Source organism: Lonchura striata, chromosome 2 (assembly GCF_046129695.1).
Source record: "Lonchura striata isolate bLonStr1 chromosome 2, bLonStr1.mat, whole genome shotgun sequence".
Lineage (NCBI taxonomy): Eukaryota > Metazoa > Chordata > Aves > Passeriformes > Estrildidae > Lonchura > Lonchura striata.
Genome location: NC_134604.1, coordinates 103,026,410 through 103,045,942, shown reverse-complemented (window position 1 = coordinate 103,045,942; position 19,533 = coordinate 103,026,410). Strand labels below are relative to the sequence as shown.

Genomic DNA, 19,533 nt, shown 5'->3' with positions numbered 1-19,533 from the left:
AAGAGGAAAATCATACTAAAATTACTCCTTTGAATCAATTTACACCCACAAGGATCATCCTCATTATACTGACTTCGACACAGAAGCCAATAAATCATATATGGCATGAGGCTTACGGGGGCAGCAGGTGGAAATAGTCATCTACTACTCATTCATCCATGGGAAAACAGATCATTGAGTTTTCTAGTGCACATGCTCTATTGCATCATGTATTACACAAGGCTAGGAGTAGAAGCCTGCTTTTTCCAAAGGTTTCCACAGAACATCTCCCCCTATTTTTAAGGATTTCCAGCTACATAGTGAATGTGGGCAAATACAGCTATTCTGTATCACATCAGCAACAACATGAACTTAATGGCACTTCCATGTGATCACCAGAGCCAACAGGAGTCACTCTGGGCATCCAAGGGTCCCTTAGGAAATTGTGAGTAAAACAAGCATGATCAGAACAAGCTCTCAAAGCATTAACAATACCCAGCTACAAAAAGGAGAATTCAACACTCTCTCCTCCCCTGCCTACCATCACCTTTGTATTAGCTCCCTAATCACTTTCAAGGGAGAATTCTACAGAAGATCTCAAGTTTTCAGCAAATATAGGTCTATGAGATCCATTCCCTTCCATAATGGAATAAATAGGCTAAAAGTAAGTTAGCCTTCATCCTTCCTCTACTTGATTGGCTGTATTACATCTATCAAAATATCTAATTTACTGCACAAATATAGGGTGCCTCTGCTTGTGGGTTCATCAATATCTGAAGGCTCATTCCCAATGATTCCTACAGAAGAATGTATTACGGAAAATTTAAAAGACTCCACCACAGAGACCTGTGAGTGGGGTTTTCCCTTATTAGCTTTCAGCAAAATTTAAGAAAACCTCATGTCTGGAAGCACATTAGGGACCATATTTTCAATCACTAGTAGAGTCTCCCCCATTCACTCTGACATCTAAAAATTATTTCTTTCTCTATTTTTAATTAAATATATGCTTTAAAAGTATTTTCCTATACCTGGCATCTAATTGCAGTTAGTAATGTTATGACATCCAATTGTTAACTTTTTAAATGCCCATCTTCTGGAAATGTGCACAATAGATCACAAAGCAATTCTCTGGTAACTCCAAAAAAAACCCAAGACAACGCAGGCTTCCATTTGAGCCTTAGTATCAACAAATGTAGTTTCAATGCCTTAACAAACTTCATTTGTCCCCCAGTAACACACAACTCAAGTCCACCAACTGGTATACAAAGACTGTTCACATTTTAAATCTTAGCATCTGTTGAAATACCTGTAACCCTTCCGCACAAGAAAGCTGTAGAGAAGAAAACACCCTTGGTAACAGAACTTCAGCATGTCTAAATCATATGAGCTCTTCTGATCGCTTACATTTTTCAAGCCACTTTCATCACCTCACCTGTTAATCTTCTACATAACCATTATGCATAGTACTTGTCCTATATACTTTTCTTTCAAGGATTTTGATATTTAAGAGGCATGGTCAGAGAAATGCATCTGAAATGGAAATACTGATGTGTCAAAAGCAGTCTTCATTTCCAGCAACAATTTGCTCTACAGCCTCAAACCAGAACCTCACAAAAAACATCTCCCACACTGTTAGCCTTCACCTTTGCAGGTGACACAGTTCCTTCATGTCTCAGCAAGCAACCACTGAGAACTTGACATCATGCTGGAGAATCAGATAATTGTATTTTCAAAGTTCCAGTCATAAAGCATTTTAATCTTCAAACCTAGAAACCAACAAAAGCAGGCAATGAGTTCATAGCAGTCGTTACTGCTAAAAATGGAAAGCTATTAATACCTGTATTAACACCTCCTGACAAGCCCCATTTGTGCTCTGACACTCAGCAGGCCAGTTCTTGGTCCAGGCCTGCCAGAACTAGACCATGGAGACCTGCAGGGCTCAGCTCATAACAGCCCAGACAAAGGCGCAGGCTGAGCCCACACCACTCGCGGAGGCTGCTAAGGAAATACAACCAAAACAGACCCATTCCTGAACTGCAGTTGCAAACACACCTTTAGCCAAGGTTGATAACATATTGCAAGCTCCAGAGACATCCAAGTCTTGTTTACTACTTATTTACATGGTCTTCACATACAGATCATTGCTAAGGAGTCAGCAAATTTTGTTCACATACCATAAATCAATAAGGTAAGGAGATAAGCCTGTCATCTGCATGTTATCACTGCAATCAGGTGTTTCAGCACTTCAGACAACCCAATGCTTGACAGAACCAGTCAAATTTAGCTATAAGGATCAGAGATACCATTCCCTCACAAGAAGTTCAAATATATTTAACATGTTTTTACAGCTAACTGCAGCCAGCTCCAGCCACAAAAGCAAAATCTGTCTCATAGGAAAAAACAAAGCCTTAGCATCTCTAGTACATCAGACAACAAAAGCAGCCACTAGAGAACATCAAATTAGAAGTAACTCTGTACAGGTAAGTGCTCAAATCTGTTATTGATGAGTTTTATTTATAATCTTAGGCTAATACTGAACTTGACATATTTTTCCTCCTTCATACACAAGTTTGACTTACTTGAGAAAGAAACCACAAGTTTTCAAGAGAAATATCAAATCTTCAATTGCAGTCATCTCTTGCTGCATTCCCTGCTATTTCTACACTTATTATGGGATGAACAATGTTTCAACATCTAGAACTATTGATTATCTGCTAAATAAACTAAACCAGCACCAGTTCCAAATTGTCTTTATTACAGCAAGACACAGTTCAAAACACAAGCAACTGAACTCATGCAGTGTTTTCCCAGGTAGAAGTTAAGGCAGAGATTTCAGAGACAGTAGCAAGTAAAAGCCAATGCAGCACCCCCCAACTCCCCCCCTATCCCCACAGTATTTAGTTCTCCTAAACACTCCTCTTCCCAGCATTTACCCTTTCACAAACATATTTTCTTAATTAGTTCTTAAAGTAAGGAAACTCAACAAAAATGTTTTTAAAAGGTGTAAAACTCAAAACCTTGTGTCTTCTCCCCTTCAAAAGTTTACATCAACACAGCCAAAAATAAGCACATGAAACATCAGTACTGCTCCATGAAGAACATTAAGACTTCCAATCCAAACAAAGACAAGAATGAAAATATTTTAACTGCATTCAGTTAAAATATTTAACAATTTGATGGCCAAGTAAAAACTTCAATACTAAAATATTTAGGAAGGTAACTCAGAACACCTGGTAGTTAAGATTTTACCCCCAGCGTAGTGCCAGAATTGAACAGTGGACCCAACCCTGCAGACAGGAAGCAAGCCACTAACAGAGGATGCTCAGCCTACAAAAGGTCATTCCCTTCCTTTTATATCCTTGAAAATATTAATTTGAGGAAAACCAGATCATGTGCACACACACATTCACTTGAAATTTTTCTTAAATTTAAGCATTGCCCTACCTGCACTCTCTCAAACCCCAGCATTCCCAGAGTGTGTAATTCACCCAAAAAGCTTCCTAAGCTTTTGTTTTAGTAACTGTGCCAGCTCAGGTAATCACTGCTGCTTCCACCAGCTCACTCATCTTTGCACCAAATATGTATATACTTTCATAATAAAGTCCTCAAACTAAGTAATTTGAGGAGTCTCAAATTCATCTCTTCTGACTAACAAAAAGACCACAACTAAAGTTTTCTATGCCCAAGTTAAAGAAGGCCAGTGAGCTGTGTCAATATTTATAAATATTAGTCTTCTTGTATTTTAGGATAGGGAGCACTCTGCTGCTTGCCTGCTAAAGCTGTCTATCTCAAGGGTCACAGATAAGTAAAATACCTCTGTTCAAAGGCCTGAACTCTTGAGTTGCTAATTTAACCAGCTCTTGAGAAGACCATTACTGAAACTCAGGCTGTTCTATCCAGCTAACCAAAGATTCACCCCTGCTTGTATTTTTAACTGACTACTCCTAAAAAATTAATAAGGTGCCTAATTAGAGGAAAGAGTGACAAGGACAGGCAAAGGGGCCTTTTTTAAAATAGTATATAGATTTTTATCGTACACAAAAAAAGCCAAGGACAGCACACAGACAAGCAAAAGGGTGTTTTTTTTAATAGTATACAGATTTCTGTAGCACACAAAAATATTTATTGAAAAGTTTGAAAAAAACTGGCAGCTTTTAGCAGAAGTACATGGCTTTAATCATCTCATGTAACCCTACTCCCAAGGCAATACTGCGTTCCCCCATCTAAAACCAACCCAAGAGGACCTGTTTTGTCAAACTCCCCAGACCCATGTTTTTATTTGCATTTCCAACAACCTTATGGAAGCAATGACTGCAAACATGAAGAAATGGCTATGTAAGTTATTGATGTCACAATTCTTGCTGAGTACATTTGAGTCCTGAAGAATGTACATGACAAGCTGCACAGTCCAGTACTCCAAGACAACTGGAATGCCTGAAGAAACTAGGGCTGTTATTGAACAGGTTTGTAACATGCCAAGTCAGTCAGCCAGTGGGAACAACCCACCAGAATCCACACCATTCTGCAGCACAAGCAGTTGCTAACAGCTGCACAAGTATTAACACAAAATTACAAAATCCCATAGTCCTCATGCAGAGCTGTATCCTGGAGATCTTCCCCTGCCAGCAACAAAGACAGCCTGCATCCTTTACTCACAGAGAATCTCAGAAAACTGAGGATAGACAAGAGACATAACCAGAGAACAAAGTGATAAACAGATCCCAGAGAACTATAAACATCACAGCCATTATAGTCATCTTCAGTCTTGATGGTAGACAATTACAGTGATACCTTTGGATAGCTGCTATATTAAATGTGGACAGTGAGGAACACATACAGATTATTTCAACAGTGTATAATGACTCAGACCAAGCAGATTCTTTAAAAAAAAAACCCCATCATTACCATGTACAGTTACTGCAAGATACATGCAATGAAACAAACTATTGTACAACCTTCCTACAAAGTACAGATGCAATTATTTGGACTTGTGCAAAACCTTTGACATGATCCCTCACAACATCCTTCTCTCTAAACAGGTGAGAGCTGGACTCAGTGGGTGAACTGTTTGGTGCATAAGTAAGTTATTGGACAGACCCATCCAGAGGGTCATGGTCAGTGGCTCAGCATTCCAATGGACATCAGTAACAAGAAGTGCCCCTCAGGTCCATAAGGGCACCAGTTATTCAGTATGTTCATTAATGACAGACAAAGAGATCAGCTACAGATGGCACCAAGCAGAGTGGCACGGTTGCCACACCTGAAGGATGGGAAGGCATGAAAATGGGTCTGGACAAGCTTGAGAAGTGGCTCATGGGAATCTCATGAGGTTTAACAAGGCCAAGTGCCATGGGTTGCACCAAGGTCTGGGCAACTGCTTTTATCAACAACATCTGGGGATGAACAGAACAAGAGTAGTCCTGCCTAGGACTCAGGGGTGCTGGTGGGTGAAAGGCTGGGCATGATCCAGCAACAGGCATCTGCAGCCCAAAAAAACATCAGTGTCCTGAGTGTTCACGGCACTGAGCACAACAGGGTGAGGAAGGGAAGTCTGCCCTTCTGTTCTGGTGAGGCCCCACTTGCACTGCTGCCTCCAGCTCTGCGGTCCCAGCACAGGAGGGATATGGACCTGTTCAAGTCCAGAGACAATCAAGTTTAAGATGTTCAGAGAGATGGAGAATCTCCTCTACAAGGAAAGGCTGAGAGAATTGGGATTGTTCAGTATGGAAAAGATAGCTTTGAGGCGACCTAATTACAGCTTTCCAGTACCTGAAGGGAACGCAGAGTTGAAGGGAAACTTTTGAAAAAGAGCCTGGAGTAACAAGGGAGAATGGCTTCAAACTGAAAGAGAATAGGGTTCAGTTCTTTACTGTGAGGGTGGTGAAGCATTGGGATAGACTGCCCAGAGAATCTGTGGATACCACATCCCTGAAAGTGTTCAAGGCAGGTTGGATGTGGTTCAGTGTAAACTGACCTAACCCAAGGTGTAGCTCCCCATGGCAGAGAACTTGCAAGTACATAAGGTCCCTTATCTACGTAGATAAGGTCACTTAAGGTCCCTTTCAACCCATCCATGACAAGCTGGCAACTTTTGTTATATTAACAGCGACACAAAAATGCGCATTTGTCAAAAACAAGTACACAACTAATGTTTTGAGAAACATGGAGTGTGCATTACCAAGTTTACAGATTCCGCCTTGTTCAGGGGGAAAGATGAACCAACTTTAGCTGAGACCTAGAAAAAAACATGTTATCCTCACAAGATCTGAAGGTCCAAAATCAAATATTTAATTTTACTAAATGCCATTTCATGGCATTCCAGACCATTCAGGAGTCTAGTTGTCCACCTAATTTGGAGAAAAAAAACTGAATTAGTTGACAATTTATGATTAAGCTATAGGGTTTAGCTCCTGTAACATAACCTACACATGCACATTCATCAACTTTTTCTATTTAGATGACTGTTTGTGCTTTGGACCATAGACACTAGATGAGAGGAGAAACTCCACATAAGAAGTACAAACCATTTACTGGGCTGTCATAGCTGAAAGAAAGTTCTTCATATTTCACTGAAGAGGTCTGTTTTGCTGAGACAAATGTAAGGGAAAAATGCTTCTTCCTTCCTTTGATCTACACAGCAACACTTCTACAGTGGGTCCATCCTCCCATCCCCACTTAGGCACATCCATCTTGGTGAGAGAATGATGCAAACATTGCCCTCAAAAGTAAAGGCAAGTGGAAAAGCCTACCTAAAATCAAAGCAATTGCTGAGATCCTTACCACATTTTCTAATGAACAGCATTGTTTTTTATACCATAGAGGAGCTAACATACCTATGGCTTATTTTCAATACACCTACTTTATCCCTGGCGATTTGCATCCTTCTGCAGAAGCCAGTTATTGTTGTAACTCTTGAACCTACGGTAGTTCAGTGGACTACAGACACAAAGAGGCCATTGTGGGGGGCTGGCTGGTTTCTCTGAAACTGGTTTTTACACTAGTCTAGTTTACCAATTCTGCTCATGCTAGATTAGTCAAGCACAAGATGCAAGGAAAATAGCAGGACTATCTCATTTACCATTAAAGTGGCTAATCCGCCCTGAAAAAAAACCCCGTGTAAAAGGGAAACTGAAAGGTTTTCACTGTGAAAACCACCGAAAGCACACACTCTTTGGGAACAACTGCAGCAACACCTTCCCCTTCCTGCTCCCGGCTCTCCGAAGCGCACATGCAGCAATGCCACAAAGGGCACAGCTCGCAGCAAAGCCCCCGTGGTCAGAAACCTCTTCCCAAACCAAGCTTTTAGAAGATTTTGTCTGCAGATGCAGGGCACTGCCTTCACACCGAACTGGGAAGGAGAAAGGGGTTCCACAAGGAGGCGAGGCCGGCCCAGGAGGCCACACCGAGCCCGCGGCCTGGCCCGGCACTCGGCGAGGCGCTTTGGCGCCCGCGGCAGCTCCCCCTTCCCCCACCAAACCTTCCCCCGCCTCGGCCGCGGCAAACGCGCTGGTGGCCGCGGCTCCGGGCCGGAACGTGCCCCTGCAGCCACCCGGGGGCAGGCCTGCCACGGCCCGGCGCGCCTGCCCCAGGTTCCCGCAGCCCCGCAGCGACACCGCACGCCGCGCCTCGCTCGGCGGCAGCCGCAGCCCGGTGCGCCCAGCCCGCCTCAAGCGCGGCGCGGCCGCAGAGCCCGGGCGGCCTCGGGGTGCCCCGGCCCGGCCGCTCGCCCACAGCCGGGCTCTGCTTCCCTTCCCCGGCCCTGCCGTTCGGCGCCTCCCGCCCGCCCCGGCCCTGCCCAGCCCCGCCGGTGCCCCCGAGCGGGGCAGCCCCGCCGCGGCGGGCCGTGGGCAGGAGGCCGCAGCGGGCCGCCCGCCGGCCCCGGGGCTCGGGCGGGCACCGCAGACAAACACGGCCCGGCGGGAGCGCGGGGGAAGGCCGGAGCGGGGAGGCGGCGCCCGCGCGGGCCGCAGCCTCGGCGGCCCCGGCCGGACAGCGAACGGGGCGGGCGGCGAGGGGAAGGTGCGCGCCCCCCGCCGCCGCGGAGCCCGGTTACCTGTGGCGCCGAGCAGGAAGTCCAGGGTGCTGTGCCGCGCTGCTGCTGCCATAGTGAGGTAGAGCCCTGTGCCATGCCTGGAGCGGCGGCGGCGGCGCGGCCGAGCGGCGGAGCGGCCCTATATGCGCGGGGCTGCGGCGGCGCCGGGGGGGCAGCGCGGCGGGGCGGGGCCGGGGCGGGCCCGGAGACCCGCCCGGCGTGGCCGAGAGCCCCCGGGCCGCGGCTCTGCGGCGAAATCCCAGCCCTGAAACCCCACGATGGTGTCCCGGGGGTGCTGTGTGTGCCTGCTGCCCGCCCTGGGCACGGAGCGGGCCCGCCGGCCCTCCCTGCAGAGGCACCACCACCAGGGAGTCTTTAAAGCCTTTTGTTTAAAGTCCTTTTTATTCATAACGGGTAACTGAAACACCGCGCTGAATCCACAAATTATATTAATCACGTGCAGTTACAAACCCAGAAAAATAGTATCCAGAAGTAGCTAGCTACAAGATTAATCACAGAATCACATCACAGAATCAATTAGACCTCTGAGATACCGAATCCAACCTATAGCCGACCACCACCATGTCAACTAGACCATGGCACTGAGTGCCACGTCCAGTCTTTCCTTAAAAACATTCAGGGATGGTAACTCCACCAGCCCTCTGGGCAGCCCATTCCATTAACCTTTCTGTAAAGAAATTCCTCCTAATGTCCAACCTAAACCTCCCCAGGTGCAGCTTAAGACTGTGTCCTCTTGTCCTGTCGCAGGCTGCCTGGCAGGAGAGACTGAGCCCTATCTGTCTACAGTCTTCTTTCAAAGCAATTGGAGAGAGCATAAGGTCACCTCTGTCTCCTTTTCTCCAGGCCAAACAACCCCAGCTTCCTCTGCTGTTCCTCATCAGATTTGAACTCCAAACCCTTCCCAAATTCCACTGTCCTTCTCCGGACATGCTCCAGCCCCTCAACGTCCTTCCTGAATTGAAGGGCCCAGAACTGGGCACAGAACTCCAGGTGTGGCCTCACCAGTGCTGAGGACAGGGGAAGATGTTTGGCTGCACCAGTCACTAGTTTTATTGCATGAATTAATGTGGATTTGCACAATGCCATGGCATCAATGGTTTCACATGATTCTACAATTAAATGAAAAGATTTACAAGTAACTGCCATGTGAGTAATCTAATGTGTTACCATGATTATTTCCATAACTTTCAATAGAGATATTTTCAGGGCAAACTTCCAGTATCCCTGTTTTGAACAGTTATAGCTCTGCATAGACACCCTGAGCAAAGCAGAAGCATTCACTGGAAATGTGCATCAGAAGACACACAGCCATCTGCAGGTCTGTACTAACTATACTTTCTTCAGATGGTCTTCATGTGACACAGCTCATGCATGAGAGGCTGGGGGATTTTATGATTCATTAGCTAAAATATACAGCTTTGCATGTTCCCATTCAATGTCTTTGATCCAGTCCTGGATGTTACAGGGATTACATAGTTCTGTTTGGGTGGCTTGTGTATCCTTGTTGCCATTCCATCCAGAATTCTGATTTTTCTTTTTGTTTTAATTTAACCCGAATCAATTCTTTCTTGCTGCCAACTTCAATCTCTCTACATTTTTTTTCAGGACATGCAACTGCCACAAGACAGCCAGTAAAATCCTGCTCTTTAAAATCACTTGCATCTCTCACCTTTGCTTGTGGCTGCTGCAGTGGTTTCAGTTACCTCATTCCATGAAGGAACTTACTGGATTGATTTTTACTCTCTTCAGTGAGAGCAATGCCTTGTGTTCTGTTCAACCTATTACATTGTCTATCCACTGCGGAATAATTGGATGAAGGTAATAGAGATGCTGCCACCTAAGTGCCTTCAAATGTATTTGTTCATATGTGCTAAGTGCCTTGCTAAATTATGCCCTTACATACACATGAGCAACTTTCCTGGTTTACAGGGAAGGGAAAAAAAAAAAAAAAAAAAAAAAGAACATCAATATGTCATCCACATCTTTTCCTGGCATTAGTTTTGCAATTGAAGGCCAACCATTTCAGATTGGCACTTAGAGAAAGTTGAAACATCATCTTTTTAATTAAATTTGCTGTGGAAAAAAGAACAGTAGTTTTACTGTGTCTTTTTTTATATGATGAGAATTTTGTGATTTTGTAGTGGGTTGAAAAGCTGAAAAGGCTAATGAATTAATCCAAAGAACAGTACAAAGTCTTTCTTAAACTTTGACTTAAAGGAAAGTTCTTATGCATAAATGACTTTTGCAGCTGATCATTGGGTTAGGTGAAACTGGGAAAGCTGGAAAAACTACATGAAAAAATTCAGTAAAGGGTGAAAAAGAAGAAGAGGTTCATCTTGGAAACTTTGGTAGAGCTGTAGGAAAACACCCAACAAAAGGAAGAAACCTGCAATATCTGTATGTAGGAGTGAAAGTAAACAGTAAATTACGTATGGTTTTACAGAAAAGCATAAAAAGAAAGCCCACAGAAGTTAAGCCTCCTTGTGCAGGATCCCATCACTGAGGAAGGAACTAACACAATCCTCTTCCACTTCTTTGGCATGACTACTTTGTGCATACTACTTAACTAGGTCATGCCTGGGATATTTTTGGGAATCTTCCTGTTAGAAAATTACACTGAAGGGAATTTAAAAAAGGGCAATTAAAATAATTAAAGAGATGAAGGGATTGATTTATGAGACAAGATCAAAAGATCTGGAATATTAAAACATGTTTCACAAATGCTGTGGAGTTTGGGTGACATCACGTTGTTAAGATTAGCACAGACTGTTTGGAAAGAGTTTATTCAGTGTGAGGTTACCTGCGTATTTTGAAACTAGTAGAAACTGAAAAAGTGGGGAAAAAAGGTTGAGGCACCAGTGTTTGAAAAGCTTTGTGCTGAAAATCAAGGGCAGAGACCATACCCTCTACAGGTAGATTGGATAGATTAGACAAAAGACACCAGCTGATGGGAACAATCCTTGCACTGGCAAATAGCTGGGACAAAGGCTTTGCAGAGTATGCAGTAACCTGCACTAGATGTGTGGTTTAGCCTGCATAACCCCTGTTCTTCATGCAGGACCACAGCAGGCTGAAATACCAAGTGTTTCAAGTCTCAAGTTTTTTTAATCAGGGTATAATAGCATTTTTAACCACAGGTTCCCTGTTCATCCTCTCTGACTTCATCTACCTCTATTCGTTGTTCTAAAGATATTTCACCTACAACTGCCACAACCCTAAATTCACCTCAGGAATGAAAGATAAACCAAACTTCTTCTCATACACAGCTAAGAAACATCCCTTAAGAAAAATATTCTTTTTCCTCATTTTTATAATCTGTTCAGAAATTCATTAACTTCAGGTCCTGCTGAGTCCAGCCCAGGGTTCACTAAGGTTGCCTAACAACAATAGATTTTTTTTCCCTGAATGGCTAAAAAGTTTCTAAAGTAATAAAACATTTAAGACAGGAGTTCACAAGGGTTCTTTTCACCCTTGTTTAGGAACACTTGTGTATCTTATGGCTTTATCACTTGGGAATTATGTGGCCATCTCACAGTGCTAATTGAAACCTTGAAATTAAATGTATCTATCTAAAATTAACTTACACATGAGTTCTTTCTCCATGCCTGGTTCTGTATATTCAAAGTATTGTTAAAAATTAATGCAATACAATTATATAAGCCGAATAACATGTGCAAACATATTACTCCAAGCTGAAGTGCTTGCTAAAAGATATCACCAAAATGGGAAAAGCAGGGGCTGCAAACAGAAGAGGGTTAGAACTTGGTACAAACCCCTGAAAGTGTTTTCATCCTCTTCATTGTTTGTGCATCTGAATAATTTTTTCCCAAGGAATTTTATTTTTTTGAACACAGCTCTAGTCCTTAAGTACTTGCTTATCATTGACAAAAGTCATGGTAAATTTTGAGAGGAAGGAGAGGGAAGATAATACTTCATTTTAGAAAAATATTGGTGGGGTGGGATGGGAAGGGGTTTGTAAGTTAATAGTTGTTTTAGAAATGATTTGAGGTGACAATGTGGTATCAAAATTGTGACCAAACATGAAATTCACCACTTTGCAAAACAGCATTATCTTATATAAGATGAAATTTGTGGTTTCTGGAGGTGAACAACTGTTTAATACAACTAAGAAAACTAGAAGTGATTATTGTAATGAATTTGCTTCTTTAATTTGTATTTCTACTCTTGTGCCTGAACATGTTACTGTTTACTAAAACAAATACAGTTTATCCCCCCTCTCTTGGATGCTTTGTATATAATGTATAAGCTTGCTGGGGCATAGCTTTAGAGGCTTAAAAAAAAAGATAGCAAACTGTCCATTTCAAATTAAATTTAGGCAGTGTGGAGTCTACATCTTAATGGAAATTATGAGGGAAATCTCTGACTTTAAAAACAAGCATATTGAGTTCAACAGGAAATTTACTCAGATTACAAGATGAATAAAGACTCTTTTTTTTCTTTTTCTTTTTTTTTCTTTTTTTTAATTCTGCAAAGAAAGACCCTGGAGAGTCAAATTATATCATAGGATGTAAGACTTCTCACAGAACAACAGAACAATTTCAGGAAGCTAGCAAACTCAGATAAGAGTTAATTACTTAAATAAGTGCTACCATAAATTATAGCAGCTATTATACTCCGTGATTTTTGAGAACCCTCTGCTGGATTTTAGCCAGAGTGCTGTGTGTGAACCCTTGGGATTTCCTCTGGTCCAAATAGACTCTGCTCTGTTTCCTTCAGGCAGAGGTTATTTACCATTGAGGTGAAACCTTCAGTCCAGTCATCCCAGGATCCTGGTCCTCCTGCACATCTTCAGGGACACCTTACTTGCATTAAAACACTCACTAATCAGGCTTCAATCTTGACAGAAGCTAATGAATTATTTTGATAACACTGAGAAGTAGCCACAGAAAACACTTACAGACCCTTCCCTACCTTTGCCTTCCCAACAGCATTCTCTAAGCTTAGCCCACATCGTACCTTTAACCTGCACATATTGGGAGGTTTGGGGTTGAGGCTTTTTCCTAACTGCCAAAATGCCACAGACCTGATGGAGTTTCTTCTGTGTTTCTCTGTAGATGTTTGACCATTCAACAGAATTCCCCAGAATCCTAATGAGTATTTCCTCACCCCCAAACCAAATATAAGTAAAGGCTAGATGAACACTGCTTTTCCATCCCAACCACAGTCTTGTGGTGAACTTAGCACATGATATAGCAGAATTTGATCAAACTTTTCTTTAACATCTGTGTCATCTCTCAGAACAATTACAGTCTATAAATCCCTCTTGGTGTTTGAAAATAGCTGTTGAGGAACCTTTTTTATAACTCCTATCAGATAATTTTCCCTATTCACTCTTTGTCCCCAGTCATCATCTAATCCCATGGGCAGCTCATCAGGTGATTCCCAGTAACACATCAGATTATTGTCCTGTTGGATAGCAACAAAGGACTTGTCTGGCTTGTCCACCTTCTGTCATGCCTGTCACATTGTCTGGATGCACCTCTTCAGGCATCGATAGGGCTTGCCAGTACTAGCCTTCTTTTATGACCTAAGCTATAGAAGTTATGTGTGATGGCTGCATCAGCTTGTTAGAATATCTAAACCACTCCCAAGAGGTGACTTAGAGAGTACAGGACAGGACCCGTGGTTCACAATCAAAAAGAACATAACAGAAAAAAATCAGATTCTGATGCTTCATTGCCCCACACACAAAGCAGAATGGCAGCAAGCTCAGGTGAGGTCAGATAACCAGTGCTAGGGGTGGCTGTGTGTGACATGGTTGGGACTTCAGGATAGCCCTTGTTTCCAGCAGCAATGCAACACAATCATTTGTCTATTACATTAAGATGGTTTTGCTTTTTTCTTTTTTTTTCTTTTTTTTTTTTTTTTTTTTCTCCTTCTGTTTTGTTTCTATGTCCTAATAATTGCTGTCACAAGAGCAATAATAAGCAGGTTTCCCCAATCCCTTCAAGTTACATCATTCTGTCTGTTCATGATAATTTCCCATGGTACGCAGGTGACTTCAGGAAGAGGTTACCCCTAGATATCAGAAAACACACTGAATAGATAAATCCCCTCTTTTTCATCACAGCACTTTGTATCCAGTAGACACCATTCTGCTTTCTGCAGCTACAGCTGAAACAATGTAAATAGTATTGAAAACCTAATCAGGGTTAAATCATTTCTTTTATACCTTGTAAAACTCTTTGTATTAGGGAAAAATATACATGGGGGGATAATTTGTAATCCTAGCCTCTCATAACATGAAGAAAATAAGATTCTTTCTGATCAATGTTTTTTTGCGGGGGTGGGAGGGAATCCCTGCACAGAGAAGAATGGATGGTAAATTGATTAAAATTAGAGTAATGAATTCATCTGGACAGCATGGAGGCAGTACAACAAATGAGCAAAAGAGAGGGAGTGTAAAAAACACAATAGAAAAGATGTTTTACCTTAACTAGACATCAGTAATATGTACTTTATATGCGTGTTTTGCAATATTATTTCTCATGAAGTTGTTTTGCTCCTTTTAGTTACTTTCTCCAATTCTCTTTTGAGTGATGACGCCTCAGCTTGCACTCTGTGAGAAATGCTGATAAATTATAGTGTGAATTTTATTTTCATATCTGTATTGTATACTGGATTCAGGGCTTCTTACATTAAATTCTGTTGCCACTGAAGTCAGACAGACTTAATGCTATCTTCAAGGGAGCCAGAATGTCAGTATTTGTCTGGTGCACTGCAGACAAGGTTAGACCAATATTCTTTTTTACCTGATCCTTTGACTTTTCAGGCAGAATTGTATGTAACAGCATTCAAAATATAAAACCAAGGAGCATGAACAAAATGCTTAAATACATGCCAATAACACACTAGCTATAATTAAGACATAAACTCAACTCAACCCCTCAGAACTCTATAAGGGGTATTACTTTATTGATGAGTTCAGCTTTCTTACTGTGAGACAAGGTATTACTATTATGCCTGTCATGAGGGAACCTTTTAATTGCAAGTGCAATAAGAATTCCAAGTCAGAAAATGGTCTCTTCTGCAAAGGGATTTCCAGATTAAAGAAAGGAAAAATGTCTAAATAGCAACATGCCAGTGCAGAACAGCTGTTGCACATCAGGCTCTCCTGTGCACCCTGTTCATGAAACTTATCTCCTTTAACTCAGATATCTACAATCCAGAAGCCTGTATTTGATCTGGTTGTCTTGACTGCATTCAGAAACAGCAGAGAGCCAGTTTTAAGATTTAGTTCATCTCATCTGCAATTTAATCCAGATCAGTTAAAATGTGTTCTGTTCCTCTCTGTTGCATATGAAGAGTTCAGGTGAATTTCACATTCTTGGAGTGCTTTGAACAGATTGAATTAATTTCCTTCTATTCAGCGATACTGTCAACATGAAATAAGAATTGTCACATGAGGATGAGAGTCATGATTACTTTTTTCCAAGTTTTCTCCTTAGCAGAAACTTTTGTATCAACTTCTCCATTTTCTATTGTAAATAAGAAAGAGCATGTGCTTAGGAAAAAGAGATGAGTTTTCTAGGGGAAAAACTGATACAGTAAATTGGTAGTACAGTTGATAATATTGATCAACTCAGCTGGCCATGGTCTCCTTTTATTTGCTGTCAGACCATCTTTGAGTTCATTAAATAACATCACAGAAAAAAAAAGTTGAAAGGACTTTGTGAAAGACTGTGGCTTTCACAGTCAGTTCCTCCAAGAAGTTGTCAGGTAACATCTAATCATAAATTTATATGTTTTTTTAAATGCAATGTAAATTAAATTGTAGAGTCAAGAATATAATCCAAAGTTATTGATCTTGTAGCTCATCTAAGTGCTTTCACAATTAGAGCTAAAATGGATAAACCAAATTTGGAGAAACAGATAAAAGTCTAGTAGTTAATCTTCCAAAACCTATGGAAAAATACTGACCCCATTAACAAGGTAGTACAATAATAATGTATTGCAATCTGTTACCAAAATTTCACCAGAACTCAATAAAGTAGTAATTGACAGTAATTACAGCAAAGTGCCTTTTGGAATTGACATAAAAATTTTCAGTCTGAAACAGACTGTTGTAAACATCAGAGAATTTATGTGTCCTTGGAACTCAGAAGTTTGTCAGGTAAGATAAACTGATTGCAGAAGTTTGTCCCCACTGGTACCAGCTGAATCTTTACTAAAATGTCTCTACTGATACTTTGAGAGAAACTAGAACAGTAGGTTAGGAGTCAGGAGATCAGTGTTTTAATTCTTAAGTTGCTAATGTTTATTCCACTCAAAAAGTGGTACTAACAGTACTTTCTTTCTCTGTTAGTTTGTACACCCATGAGGATGAAAACTGTTTCAGTTGTGACATTTTAAAAAATACAAATTCAACAGGTAGCTCTAAATTCCTCTTGTGAAGAATGTATATGGTATTCTACACAAATTTCCTATAATGGTTCTTTATTACTTGACTAATATTATCTGAGTGATTCCTTATACAGTCTTTAATATATTCTCCAGTTATTTAACAGGTTAGTTTAGATTTCTTATTTAGGTTTTCTTCTTTACTCTGTTAATTTTAAACTGAAAGAACTCCTGCTGAACACAAAATGGCATGTGTGATAAAGATATTGTCCATGAGTAAGCAGTTGTTCAAAAGATAACATGTAGTTTGTTTAGAGGTTTTGGCTGCAACACTTATAGAATTACTATTATTGCCAGCAACATTAACCTCAAATACAAGAAAATCAGAAAAGTAATCAGATAGGAATACTTACCATATGCAAAGTTCAAATGTAGGTGGTTTTTTTTTCTTCCTAGCATCAGAATTCTCGAAGGTTTTCTTCAAAGCGGTGAGAGGTGAAAATCTTGAGAGGGAAGATTTTCAAAATTTTAAGGGGATTTCCAATAGAACCTGCAGCTACTGGTAACACCTGAGGATAATTTTCAAAGGCAGGACTTTTGAGCACAGTATCTATTTTGACTTTGGGGTGAAAGTTGTGAAAGAAATGAAGACTTGGCAAACGAGATAGAGGAAAAGAATTTCTTATACAGAATTCAAATTGTCATTAATTTCTTCTGTCTGGACAAAACTGGAAGCAAAACTCCTTGATGGGAGTTGTGTCAAAGCCTAGGCACTGAAGATGCCATTTACTTCAATAGACAAGGATTGTTCAGCTACACAAAGGAAGGCTATTCATAAAGGGTTCTGTAATTTAAGAAGTTCAAGTATCTTACAGAATAACATGCAATTGTATTTTCTTTATTTTAAAGTTTATCAATTCAGGGTCTTACATCTTACTCTTGAGAGTACATGAATCTTGAAAAAAAAAGCAAGTATCTCTTTTGTTTCCTGTCATTTCCCAATCCCAACTAGACCAGCATGACATGCAAAATTAAAAACATAAGTGAATAGGTAATGTAATTAGAATTTCTGGTGTGGAAACATTTTAATTTTTCAATTAAAACTTGACAGAAAGGTTGCTTTTATGACCTAAAGCAAATCGTGGGTAATTTAGTTTGGTCTGGCTCCTATGCTTTCAGTGTTTTGGGATTGCTACTATGCAGGGGTTAAGCTGTCAGAAGAAAAGAATGTATTGTTGTACCTGCAGGGTACTAGAAATCCTGGTTAGGTTTCTCTTCTGATCTAGGCAGTGATATGGTGGCCTTGTTTTTGTACTCTGATGAATTCAAGCTGCTGTGTTCTGAGTGCTCACTACTTCCTGACCTTTTTTCTATTTTGCCATGTTTTCATGGGCTTCATCTGTCATAATCAATGATACTGTGTTTCATTGTGCCAAAAGAGCTCAAGCTGGTGTCTTGTCAATGCCAAAAGACACTGATTCAAAAAGATATTTGAGAATGCTGAAATGAAACTCTTGGATTATATTTTCGTCCTGATTCCTGTTTTAAATTGTGCACTATTGTATTTCTCTTCATCACATACTCAAAATGACAGAGTCCTATGTAACAATAAACAATGCGGAACTGGCAGCCTTTAAATTTTACTGTTTGCTTAGGAAGTGTGCAGGAACTAATGACAAAGTGCATGAATTAATTTTTTGACCAATGAATGCTGAATAACAGATTTTGCAACAAAAATGGCTCAAGAAAAGACAAGATACATTTTCTGTGTGACAGACAATTCTGGGTCTGTCAGACAAAGATGTAAAACTTAAGCAATATGTCATGCAGAGTTCTTGGAACAAATTATGCAGTTGCCTGATTCCATTCTTCCAGAAGACTTTTCCACAGATTTTATTGCACTCTGACACGGTTACACTATGGCACTGAGAGTCACTGACACAAGGAGCCCAGGGCCCTCCCTTTGTGTTATGGGCAGCACAGTACAGCCAGATTTAGTGTGGAGCCTTTGCTGGCTGCAGCACTGCAGGACCATAGAAGCAGCAGCCAGCTCTGTTTTCCCACTCACTGTCCTGTGTTAAAACTATGTGGATGGATGAAAAGACTCGGCCCTAGAGGCTCACAGCTCATCCTGTCATAAACCAGGCTTGAGGACTGATGCTGGGCTCCCTCTGATCCCCAGGCATTGCTGTAGGGCTTCCTGGTGGTGTGGAAACAAGTCCCATGGGATCACTGCAATAAACCTGCAGGAGGAAGCCAAGATGGTTGGAGGAAATACTAGTAAGCACCTTACTCTTTAAGTATTCTTCTTCCCTGGAAATATTTTCTTGTCAGCATTTCTACTGTTGGATCCCTTCTAGTTATGAGATCACATGATTGTGATTTTGCAGAGTAAAGCCAAGGGACTCTGAAAAATTTCTTTGATTTCTGAACAAGAAAACAAGCATTATTACTATGCATATAACACTATTCATATATTCATTATTACTATGCATATAACACTATTCACTATACTGACCACTTAGCAACAAATATACTTTACTTTCAATTAGATTTATTTGAGGTGCTGAAGCAAGTCCAGAGAAGGGAAACAGAGCTGGTGAAGGGTCTGGAGCACAGGCCTTATGAGCAATTGACAGGACAAGATGAAATGGTTTTGAGTTGCACCAGGGGTGGTTTAGACTGGATATTAGGAAAAATTTATTCACTGAAAGCATTGTAAGGCATTGAAAAAGGCTAGCCAGGGAAGTGTTGGAGTCACCATCCCTGGAAGTGTTCAAAAACATGTGGGTAGGGCACTGGAGGGCATGGTTTAATGTTGAACATGGTGGTAGGACTGCGTTGATAGTTGGGCTTGAGGATCCCAAAGGTCTTTTCCAGTCTTAACCATTCTTCTTTATTTCTTTCTTTCTTTTTCTTTCTCATTCATGAATAATATCAAGATAAAAACATATTAAATTTGTTTCCCTCTGTTTTGTTCAAAATGTAAATGGTACTTTTTAATGGGAAAGAGACCAAAGTTCTCTGCTTGTAGGTAATTCTGGTCAAACTGTATCTTATGAATAGGATTAGCTTTAGGCTTACTTCTGTTAGTAAGTCTCACTTATACCTTTATAATAATTAATGGAGCTCAACTTTGA

The 19,533-nt window shown here is 41.0% G+C and overlaps 1 protein-coding gene across 1 annotated transcript in view; it reads right to left on the bottom strand.

Moving 5' to 3' along the window:
• SMS (spermine synthase) overlaps positions 1–8,193 on the bottom strand; it is a 40,982-nt gene extending 32,789 nt beyond the window's left edge. The window contains exon 1 of the mRNA XM_021553026.3: positions 8,033–8,193. Within this exon, the coding sequence (XP_021408701.1) occupies positions 8,033–8,084 (52 nt within the window). The 5' untranslated portion in view covers positions 8,085–8,193. The remainder of the gene's footprint in view (positions 1–8,032) is intronic.
• Between the last annotated feature and the right edge of the window lie 11,340 nt (positions 8,194–19,533).